Raw genomic sequence first — 12,499 nt, forward strand, 5'->3', positions numbered from 1 at the left:
TGGCTCGATCGCGGTGAGACCGAAAGGTCCACCCGTGACTGGTTCCCGGCGTTAGTCCGAGAGGGTCACGACTGGATTGTCCGTCCGGTGGGCGACGTGCCGCGATTCGAGTTACGTGGCCGTCAGCACGCCGGCGGGCGCGAATCCGCAACAATATATATATATATATATATATATATATATATATATATATATATATATATATATATATATATATATATATATATATATATATATATATATATATATATATATATACAGTAGACTAGGCGTAAGTCGGCAGCGTGTAACTCGTCACTTCGCCTAAGTCGGCAGCGTCAAAAAGTCCCGAATTTATCTCATGTTAAATCCCTTTGAATAAAGGGTCATCCCTCTGTAAGTCGTCATCTCTAAGTCGTCACTTTGTCTAAGTCGTCAGATGTTGTCCGTTCCCGCGTAATGGAAACTCAAGTAAATTACCACTCCTAACTCGTCACATGGAACTGCTGCCTCGTGAGAAGCCCGATTTCATGGAATCGTGATGCTCGCTCATTGGTTTACACCGCCAGTGATAGGCTATTATATTTATAACTGCGTACACATGTTGATCGCACTGCAGGCAGGACAATGGCGACTCAGCGTAAGCTTACAACTAAAACCTACCAACATAAATACGACATTATCCAGTTTTGCGAGGCAAACCCACTGATGAAGAAAACAGCCATAGCTGAGAAGTTGGACATCAAACGGCAGACATTGAACGATATCTTGAAGAATAAGGGCAAGATATTTGGACAAGTGGAGAAGATCACGAGGCCGGTCGTAAGTGTGAAACGTGTGAAATGTGTGTCCTTTGAAGATGTCAATGACGCGCTCATCATCTGGTTTCGGCAAATGTCGGCTCAGCCAAATATTCAGTTGGACGGTGAAATGTTGCTGCTGAAGGCGCGCAAATTCGCCTCGGACCTCGGGCATGATGATGCCGAGACCTTGCCGATGCACTGGATAGACAGATTCAAAGTGAGGTGGGAAATCGGCAAGGTCAAGAGGTGCGGAGAATCAGGCAGCGTGGATTCGCCGATACTGTCTGGATGTGATGCGCCGATACTGTCTTTTGATGGAGGATTGCCCAGACAACATCATGGAATACAATGACCAGTTTGAGTCCTTTCTCATGCACCAGATGCCCAAGAGTTTGAGGCAGTCAAACATAACGGATTACTTCGCGAAGGAGTAAAGGATCAATCGAGCTTCGTGTTGAAGTCTGATCATGGTTTTATATTGGCTTGTTTTGTACATTACCGCACTCACTCACACATAGGCATTGAGTGGTTATCATCACCACGATGACTGTGTGTCATGTAATTTGTCACCATACCATCACCGATGGTATATGAGTTGTCTTACAGTTGTTCATTATCTTTACTTTTGATAAACTGATTCATGAATTCCATCTTTGCTTGATCACTTTCCAACTCACCAATGAACCCCTACCTATGCCCCGAGGATTGTGTTTTCCTTTTGGTACAAGAGCCGGCTCTCACACATATATGTCTCAAGGCCACGCGAGACTTCATCCTTCACCCCACAGTCATCATGAATGTTCGCACATGCGTAAGTCGTCACATTTCTAAGTCGTCACTTTTTTCTCGGTCCCAATGATGACGACTTACGCCTAGTCTACTGTATGTATGTATATATATATATATATATATATATATATATATATATATATATATATATATATGTATCTATATATACACTTGTGTGTGTGTGTGTGTCTCCTCAAAAACCATAAAACCTAGCAGCCTGAAAATTTGCATTCTAAGGGAACACCAAAGAAGTGCATGAGTGAAAATTGGGTTTTTGGGTTAATTAAAACACCCCTTTTGAAGATAATTAATGGCCTTATTTAATTATATCCTTTATCAGGTGCATCATCGGCCACCTTGCTCTTTGGGGTCTCAAGGCATGTCCTGGGTTACCTTGCTGGTGTCTGAAGTCGCCATGTTTTTTGGCCTCCTCAACCATGCCTTGACTTGGAATCGGCCACAATGATTTCTTTAACGATGAAGTTTTTTCTCTTTTTCTTTTTTAACACTTTACTCACTCATACTATTGAATGCCTGTTCATCATAGCTACGAATCACTGGGTACATTGCATACATACAATTCTCATAACTTTGTGGAGGCTCCAGCGTTTGTGGCTTTATTTCCTTTCCGCACATGCCATCAACTCGAGAATCGCCTAAACGCTGAATTTAAAAAATCTAAAGGCCCGGTCACACCTTGACGTTTTAGCCAACGTATGCCGATTTTTGAATTTTTTTTCTAAAACGCTGGCACACGTTGAATACGTTATGGGTAAGTTTTGATAACATTGAGAGCACGCTGGCATACATCGTAGTACGTTGCCATACGTCGTTGTACGTTGGCTTTAAACGTTGTACTTTTCGGTTGTCCTCAAATTTTTTCATGCTTGAAATTTCACGACGTATGCCGGCGTATGACTCGCACGTTCCGCTACGCTGGCCACAAGTTGTAGGCACGGTCTGCGATCGTTGACAGACGTCAACACATGCTACTTGTAAGTTAATCATAAGTTGAGACACGCCGAGGTAGTGTTTAGAGTACCCGAAACTTATTTCCTACCTATGATTAACGTGTTGTTGGCACGTTACGCGATCGTTGCCACACGTCGACAGACGTTACTTTTAAGTTACTCATAGGCTGAAAGACGTCGGTATAATGGATCGTCCTTGCGTCAGCGTCCACGGCCACGGCCAGGACACTTATTTGCAGCATTCTTCAAACTTTTCTTCGGCATGACGAGGATGTTCACACTTCGATGTCTAGCTTGGCTATGATTCCAATTGTCCATCGGCAGCGTCTATTTAAAATAGTCGAGTTTGAGCGTTTTAACACGTTCAGAAGAAACGTTTCAAATTTCCAAACCCCAGTGTCAAAAAACAAAACAAAAAAAAAAAAACAAAGGCGAGTGACAGCAATTTAAATCGTTCATTGTAAACAATGAAACTAGCTGAGTGGTACCTTGAAAAGTCGTTGAGTGTAAAAAAAATCCAATTGTTGAGCGCAAGCATCTACTTTCAATAGTGGAGATGCAGCCATTTAAATCGTTGAGTGGCAGCCTATGAACCTACCCGTGGACACGCGGACGCAAGGACGATCCATCATAACCCACACCCTCCCCCTCACACCCACCTACTACTGCCAACATGAACAAACTACTACTAATACTAATACTAATAGTAATACTGATACTGATACTGTTACTGCTGACATGGACATCGACTCAAAAAGGACTCGAAAACACTGTTAGCTTCCCCTTTTATGAACACCATTTTTATATACCAATTCCCAAAACCGCTGGGAACACGTATTTATATGGTAGTTGTAACCTAGAAACGCGTTCATTTATTTTTTTTGTCGACCGGAAGACGTCATTGGAATACGTCTACATACGTCGATGTGTGTTGGGACTACGTAAAGAATAGGTTCAAAGCACGTCAAACACAAGTTAGAAATAAGTTTCGCGTAAAAAAGACATTACCGCGACGTGTTTCGACTTATGAGTAGCTTATAAGTAGCCTTTGTGGACGTGTGTAAGCGTCCACATATCGTGTGTAAAACTTATCCCCATCGCATGCGGAACGTGTGTCATACGCCGAGTACGTCGTAAAATTTTGAACATGTTCAAAATTTCTTGACGTACTCTACTTACTACGACTTATGATAGCGTATTTGGCGTTCTACTCGCGCATACCAAACTTACCCATACCGTATTTGACGTGCCCCCAACGTTTTAGACACATTTTTTGTTACGTCGGCATACGCTGGCAAGATCGCCAAGGTGTGACCGCGATTTTGACCCTTCCATTTCTACGGCAGTTATGATTCGAATCGTTGTGCGTCAGCCTTTTAATAGGCTACGTCACGACATCGTCGGCGATGCATGCAACGCGCTATGCCTAAGTTAGACTATCGTTGGGCATCGGTTGTGTAGGCCGACAACAGGTTCAGCAATCGTTGGTATAAGTTATCTATAACACAACGAAACGTTCTGTGTACTTACCAATGCGTTATACATAAGACCAAGTCGCTATGAATACGTCCGAATCTTTAAAAAAAAAAATCAAAAGTTCAACGTAAGCCAGCGTCTTACATATATTTTAACACGTTGCCATCGCTGGCTAAAACGTCAGGGTGTGACCGGGCCTTAAGCTCCATAACTGAACTTAACAGCAGTTCTGACTGCTAAAAAAGTGTTCATTTGTCTAATTCTGACATAATTTGGACATTCGGACATAGCTATCGCTTGCGAAGCCAGCCTTCCTTGTCAACCATTTAAATGGAGTTCTTGCTTGAGTGCTTAAGTTGCTTGCCGAGCACCCCACAGTCCACGGTGGTGCAGTTCGTTTCCCAATCGACATGTACAGTCGGCAGTTGCTACAAGCTAGAGCGTGTTCTGAAAATGCGTTTTCGCTACAGTGCAGATTTAATTCAACAACAACAACAACTGCGCTACGTCATTCTGACCGAATCGTTCACTCACTTCCAACGCTTTTTTTGGTGCTCCGTCATTCCGAGCGAGTTGTTGGTGCTCCGTCATTCTGAGGAATGTTCCTCCACTGAAGGAAAATGACGTTTCCAAATTTGTTGGAATTCCTTGAGGCAATTTCTGATTCCGTAGATGAAGCAAGAGCAATGGGTGTAGCATAATGAGACTTTGAAGGCATTTCATAAATTCTAAATCAGAGGCTGGTAGTTAAGGTTGGATCTGGCAGAATCTTCGGTACAGTGGCAAAATGGAGCAAGAACTGACTTGGGGGGGGGGGGGGGGTTAAAGCAAGAAAAGGATGGTTGGTAGTGGGAGGATGTTAAATTGGGAGGTTATAAGTCATGAAGTTCCGCACAATTCACCAGGGCCATTGTTGTTTGTAATTTATAGCAGTGACGTGCACAGAAGAAAAAGTACTTGGACACATAATCGCCCATTATGTGCAGGGGTCTGAGAGATATTTTGGTTTGTTTCAAGAAGGGATGTGAGAGTTTTGGGTATGCAGGTGTTTCCAGAAGGATTTGGTTTCTGAGGGTCATTTGGTATTGCAGGCAAATATTAACACCCCACAATTCTACCCACTTCTCTGTTGCTGAACAATTGGAATTTGGCAATTCTTCTTGCTCTTTCCTGTGCAAATATACTCATTGAATTTTCTTCAGAAACTTCACGTTCCTACAGTGTTCAAACTAGGTGATGATATAAATTGTCTTCCTTTAAATCATTAATACAGGTGACCCAGTACTGCTTACCAGTCTGATGAACTTGAACTGAATTCTCATGGACATGTTCCAGAGGAATGTTTTCATGCCATCTGGTTTGATTAAAAGTGGTTTCCTTGTCTATTACCTGAAAGTTAAGGCCCAGTCACACCTTGACGTTTTAGCCAGCTTATGCCGATTTTTGGAAATTTCGTCTAAAATGCTGGTACACGTCAAATACGTTATGGGTAAGTTTTGATAACATTGAGAGCACGCTGAAAAACACTGCCATACGTCGTTGTATGCTGGCTTTAAACGTTGTACTTTTCGGTTGTCCTCAAATTTTCCATGCTTGAAATTTTAAGACTTATGCCAGCGTATGACTCACATGTTCTACATAACGCTGGCCATAAGTTGTAGGCACGTCACGCGATCGTTGACACACGTCGACACACGTTACTTGTAAGTTACTCATAAGTCAAAACACGTCGAGGTAATGTTTAGCGTACCCGAAACTTATTTCTAACCTATGAGTAACGTGTTGTACTCGCGTTACACGATCGGTGACACACATCGACACACGTTACTTGTAAGGTGCTCATAAGTCGAAACACATCAAGGTAATGGTTAGCGTCAGTGTTCCAGACTCCCTGGTTTTATTTTTTTTATTTTTTTTTCTTCCTTCCTTCGGTATGATGGTGATTTTGACACTTCAATTTCTAGTGCGGTTATAATATAATATAATTAATAGGCTGCCGCTCAACAATTTAAGTCATAACCGCACTGTACACTGAACACCGTCATACCGAAGAAAAAAAAAACCGGGAGTCTGGAACACTGACGCTAACCATTACCTTGACGTGTTTCGATTTATGAGTACCTTTCAAGTAACGTGTGTCGATGTGTGTCAACGATCGCATATCGTGCGTACAATATTATTCTTATTATAATATTATATTATAATATCATAACTTATTCCCATCGCATGCGGAGCGTGTGTCATACGGCAAGTACGTCGTAAAATTTTCAACATGTTTAAAATTACAAGACGTACTCCATTTAATACGACGTATGATAGCGTACTTTAGCGTTCTATTCACGCATACCAAACTTACCCATACCGTATTCGACGTGCGCCAGCGTTTTAGACGCATTTTTCAGAGGTCGGCATACGCTGGCAAGATCGCCAAGGTGTGACTGCGATGTTGACACTTCCATTTCTGTATCGGTTATGATTTGAATCGTTGTGCGGCAGCCTTTTCATAACCTACGCCACGTCATCGTCGGCGATGCGTGCAGCGCCCTATGCCTAAGTTAAACTATCGTTGGGCATAGGTTGTGAAGGCCGACAACAGGTTCAGCTTTCGTTGGTATAAGTTATCTATAACACAACGAAACGTTCTGTGTCCGTTACTAATACGTTATGCATAAGACCAAGTCGTTATGAATACGTCCGAATCTTTAAAAAAAACATCAAAAGTTCAACGTAAGCCAGCGTTTTACATACATTTTAATACGTTGCTATTTCTGGCTAAAACATCAAGGTGTGACTGGGTCTTAACTGATGTTGGGAATCTTTCTATATTTTAACATATGTATTGCATGGATTCTATCTGAGCATAAATACTCCTTCATACGCATCCCCTGTCTTGTGTCAGGCCTTCTTGTCTTGTGTCTTGTTACCATTGAATGTCTTTATCCTAAAATTGCTGGTCTCAGTTTTTATGTCAATATCTATACTTTTGTATGTTTGAAATTTTTGTGGAATTTATTTCTTAACGTTTTATTTGTTCTATTACTTTTAATCAACCGTTTAACCGACATTTAACCGTTTGACATTTAGGTCAAAAGACTCTTGGCTAAAGGGAAGCATCACTGACAGCCAATTCGACTTATAGCATAAAATTAAATTTATAAAACACCAGCAACAATTACAATTTAGAGTACATTAATATAATTATTTTCTTCCACAAAATGTAGCCAAATCAAAATTTACATCAACATGTAATACAATGACAGTATTGTCTTTAGAACCTGCACCATGCACAATTGATTTTTGGGAGTGTCACAGGGTGTGTGCATGTGTGTGGTGAATGTTTAAAGTGCTGTAACTGATTTGGCCAAAGGATAAGGTCTCAAGTACAGAGGTGCTGTACTTCACATGTCGGTACTGTGTTGAATCAATGTACTTAGGTTGGAGCAAAAATGAGGAACAGTCCCATCTTTACTGTCTCTTTTAAAGGTTCATCCACCATGCACGCTCAAGTTGGCTGTTGGAAGGGTTCCAGTTGTACGCAGCCAGAATCAGAACAACCGATTATGCTCGGGAGTAGAATGAAGGTTGAGGAGTTGGAAGGATCTTCCGAGATGCTACAAATAAAAATAGAGGATGTGAACTGCTTTGGTCTGGAAGAAGATCAAAGTGACCAACTGAATGGTGAGTTGTGTGATCCACATCACTTCTCCTGGGATCTTTGTTTAGTGCCGAGTTTTTATTTTTTTGTACACAAGATAGAGGCTCATGGTCGACCAAGAACAGAATGGAAGGGAATAAACTGGAAAGGGTAAAACAACATCAACAACAGCAGAGTGGAAGTGAAATGAAGTGGAGGGAGAAGGACTCCTGGAGTGAATAATTTGTACACAAGTTGAATGAAACGCATGAAGACGAAGGGGAATGCGTGATGGAGCAGAAAAATAACAAAACAACCAACAAACAAAAGAAAGAAGGAGAATGAAAATGAAGATAATGTGGAGGTTGGTTCCACAGGTGTGAAAAAAGAGGAACGAATGAGTGGAGGTGAACAGTCATCCTGAATTGAGGCAGTTTCACCAGAAAGGTGTTGCTGGTGGACTGCCAGCACAGAAGGAGCAGAGGTTGCAAGAGCAGAAAGGAGGCAGTCAAAGAGAGAAAGACCACTGATCTGTCTACGATGTGAAAGTGTTATGCCCATAGATTCACCTTCATTACCGGAAATTCCAATTATCTTGATGCCTTGGTTTCTATAGTGTTAAGTTGAGCAAGGTGTGAGGCAGAGGCACCAACCCCAGATGGTTGGGCAGTATTCCAAGCTGCAGATGAAGGCCTTGTTGGTGCATAACATTTCAGGTGTTTTGAGGAAGGACTTTGCAGAATGGAGGATGCCCACTATGGGTTTGAAGGCCAACTGGCTTTGGATGCCAACTCAGGAATGTGGTTTCCCCAAGAAAGATCATAGCTGATATTGTGACACAAAGGTTTGATCCTTGGAGAGAGATAGAGATGGAGATATATATATATATATATATATATATATATATATATATATATATATATATATATATATTTGTCACAATTGAAAAGACATTTTTTGCCATGGGAGGGGGGAGGAGGGAGGGAGACAGGGACAGAGTATATGTTTAAGATTTGTCACAATTGAAAAGACTTTTTTTTGCCATATGTGAGAGAGAGAGAGAGAGAGAGAGAGAGAGAGAGAGAGAGAGAGAGAGAGAGAGAGAGAGAGAGAGAGAGAGAGAGAGAGAGAGAGAGAGAGAGAGAGAGAGAGAGAGAGAGAGAGAGATAGATAGATAGATAGATAGATAGATAGATAGATAGATAGATAGATAGATAGATAGATAGATAGATATATATATGACCGTTTTTACAGCCATTTTTCCAGGGGTTGGGCTTTTTCTTGAGGCAATGTTTTATGGCCGGATGCCCTTCCTGACGCCAACCCTGGTCGCCTCTTACGACACACAGGGATATGGTACACCTATTCTAACCGGGGCATACACCGGGACCAGTACACTGGCACTCATTTCGCCGACCTCAGATGGATGACAGGCTGAGTCAACCCCCTGGTGTTAATTCAGCAGCCAACGGGGCTTGAACTCAGGACCCTGGGATCCCAAGCCACCACCCTAACCACTCAGCCAACACCAGGCTATATATATATATATATATATATATATATATATATATATATATATATATATATATATATATATATATATATATATATATATATATATATATATATATATATATATATATATATATATATATATATATATATATATATATATATATATATATATATATATATTTATTTATTTATATTTCTCGACATAGATACATACAGTACATAAAGGTCATCTAAACTCTAAAGTGTGTGTGTGTGTGTGTGTGTGTGTCTGTGTGTGTGTGTGTGTGTGTGTGTGTGTGTGTGTGTGTGTGTGTGTGTGTGTGTGTGTGTGTGTGTGTGTGTGTGTGTGTGTGTGTGTGTGTGAGAGAGAGAGAGAGTTGTCACTACAATATTCCAAGTGTTTGAGCTGTTTGTGGTTCTATCAAGGTCTGAATAGGGGGAACAGGTTGCTGCCTGCCTCTCTAAAGAATGAGGGATTTCATTGCAAAGAGTGGAGTCATTAGCAATGAGATAAAGAGGATTTTCCAGAGAGACAGATAGGTTTTTGGTAAAGAAGAGGATTAGACCCAGCACACCCCCTGAGGACTCCAGCCTTGACATGGAGAGGAGAGGAAAGGCTTCTGTTGAGAGGAGAGCATTTGCTATGAGAGTTCAGGAAGCCAGTCAGCCATGTATGGAGGTGGAATTGGATGCCATAGGCAGAATTTGGAGAGCAAGGTGGGCTGCCAGACTGGATAGAAAACTCTAGATCTGTCTCGAGAGATGGCCCTGATCTTGTGTGACATTGATGCCCCCCATCCATTGTTGGGAGAGCAATAGCAGCATGTTTATGGTGGAGTGACCAGGTCTTATTTTAAAGTTCCAAATGAGTTGCTGTGTATTTTAAGCCATGGTTACATCCTGCAGCACAAAAAAATTCCCCTCGTGAGGCAAACTGTTCACACTAAAATGGCCGCATGGTGAAATTTATGAAACCATAGCATCGTTGTGGATTGTTCACGTTTGTGCATTCTACTCCACTCATCGTCAGGAGTTCATTATTCTCCAGTGGTCTAATGTCGTCCATTTGGCAGTCTGAGTCTTACAATTTACATATATTAAAAGCGCAATGGCAGATCTTACCTGTCATTGGAGGAAACAACCAATCGCCTCTCACCTCATAAACGTGGTGTTGGCTTAACAATTAAGGTGGCTGTCTTAAGATCTTAGGTTCTTTTGTTTGAGCCCCTTTTGTGCCGTTGCATAACACCAGGAGCGTTCACTCAGCCTGTCATCCTTTTGAGGTCAACAAAGTGAGTACCAGCTTACTGGAAACAGGGACACTGCATCAGCGGCAGAGCCATGCTCCCAGCAATGATACAACCAGCAGCCACAGGCCACATACAAATATTTTTTATAAACCTCATCAATGTGACTGAGACAAAATAGGTGGTCAATTCTCGGCCATTCTTGTCAAATATGGCTGAATAAAGCAACCAAGAAAAGTTACACAAGATAAGGCCTTTGCTGTAGTTCTTCTACAGCTGCAAGCATTTTGAGTTTGCATAAGTATGAAAAGTCTGCTACAAGCTCACATCAGCTGCTGGACTGGTTTAATCACTCATTGGTGAATCGGCAGTGATAGTACAGACGGAACGTTGTTCTCTGGAGGAACTCAGGTCCTTCAGTCCTTGTTTTGTGTGCAACACCTGGCTCTTGGTTTGCAGCATTGTTGGAAGTCTGGCTTTGTTATTCTGTTAACCTGTTGGCCTATTCATTGTTAATCAGTTAACCTGCCACACTGTCATTTAGTTTTCTTTGAAGGTTGTTGTTTCTTTGTTGTAGTTGTTCTATTGCCAAGGACAGTTCTCTTGAACAGGCCCACAGCATGGAGACAGGCAAATGATCTCCCAAGAGCGACCCAGAGATCGCCCACATCCAGCATGGTGTACCCCCACCTTCAGGAAGCCAGGGCCATGACAAAGAGAGAGAGAGAGGGAGAGAGAAGATACAGAGACAGGAGGAAGTGGGCTGGTCCATGGGGACTGATCGGCGCTCTGACCATGGCCGTGCTGTGCTGACTAATCTGGATAGCAGGGAAGATTAGGGAAAATTTGGCCCTTGACTTGCATTTGGGGGTGCAACCACCACAAAGAGGCATCCCCGATAGTTGTTCCATGATGGTTGATTTTCGAGAGGAAAAAAAAACAAAAACTCATCACATGTTGTATCAGAATTGTATGTAATTTGACAAATAATGCAGGTTGGGGAGGAAACATTTTGTTGGTTGTGGTTTTGCATTGGGGTCTTCCTCTTCTTCATTTGTATGCAGCACAAGGCTGCGCGTAGCATCATTGGCTGAGGGCACGGTTGGTTAGGGCAGGAATTTGAATATGACCATGGTGCCGGCGATAGCTCACCTCTTCCTCACCCTTTTAATGTCCATCTGAGGGAGGGAACGCACATTGATGGATCACCCTGCCTGTGAAACCCGTTGCTGGACTCATTGTTGTGCAATGGCGAGACCGGAATGACAGTTTATAGCTAGATCAGAATTTGAACCCACGCAAGATAGCTTAGAGGCGAGTGTGCATACCTTGAGGTCATCCTGCCAGCCTGGGTGGTGGTGAAATTCCCATTGAAGTTGTGGTCGAGAAGGAAGCATCTTGTAATTCTGAGGCACTTTGTCCAGAACGTAATGCTTTAATATTGTAATGCTTTGACACCATGATATTCCCCTGCGGAAATGTTTTGTTTTATTTCTTCAAGAAAGACCTCAAATGAATGATTTTCATGCACTATTTAGATACAGTAGCTATTTTCAGAATATGGAACTAGTTATGCATCTGACACAAGATTGCCTGTATTTAATAAAAGTAAATTTTTCCAGATATATTTGTGAAAGTGGAAGTGAAAACTGAGCACGACATTGATGCCCACCTGGATCGACCAAAGCCGAATGGTTCTGAAGCTTCTTTCTTTGAACGCCATCCCCTTGAAGGTTTGTGTCAATGTCTCTTCATTTTGCTTTGGACAGTTTGATGATGAACTCTGGTGATAAGTGGGAAAAACCCTACTTTTTCATTTCATTGCTTTAAGAAATAACCATGATGGTAGATCAATTTCTCAAAACATCCATTCATTATTTGGTGAAAGATTTGAGCCAACAATAATATATGTTGGTGTATACTGCTATCCTCGATTTGGACTATCGTTAATTTAATTGAGTTCAAAATTGCACACTTTTTGTTGATTTATTTTACATGGTTTGTACGTAATATTGCCTTTTGGAAGGAACAGGAAAAGATGACAGAGGAAGGGAGGAAATAGTAATCTGATAACAAGAGGTTGTG

At 41.7% G+C, this 12,499-nt stretch overlaps 1 protein-coding gene across 1 annotated transcript in view; it reads left to right on the forward strand.

The window, feature by feature from the left end:
* The window catches only part of LOC147009475 (uncharacterized), a 232,849-nt gene that overhangs the window by 124,328 nt on the left and 96,022 nt on the right, over positions 1-12,499 (forward strand). The window contains 2 exon segments of the mRNA XM_085861765.1: positions 7,502-7,696; positions 12,037-12,147. Coding sequence (XP_085717891.1) covers positions 7,502-7,696; positions 12,037-12,147 — 306 coding nt within the window.

This window comes from Eptatretus burgeri, chromosome 17, assembly GCF_056783735.1.
Source record: "Eptatretus burgeri isolate ZD-2024b chromosome 17, Ebu_testis_v1, whole genome shotgun sequence".
Lineage (NCBI taxonomy): Eukaryota > Metazoa > Chordata > Myxini > Myxiniformes > Myxinidae > Eptatretus > Eptatretus burgeri.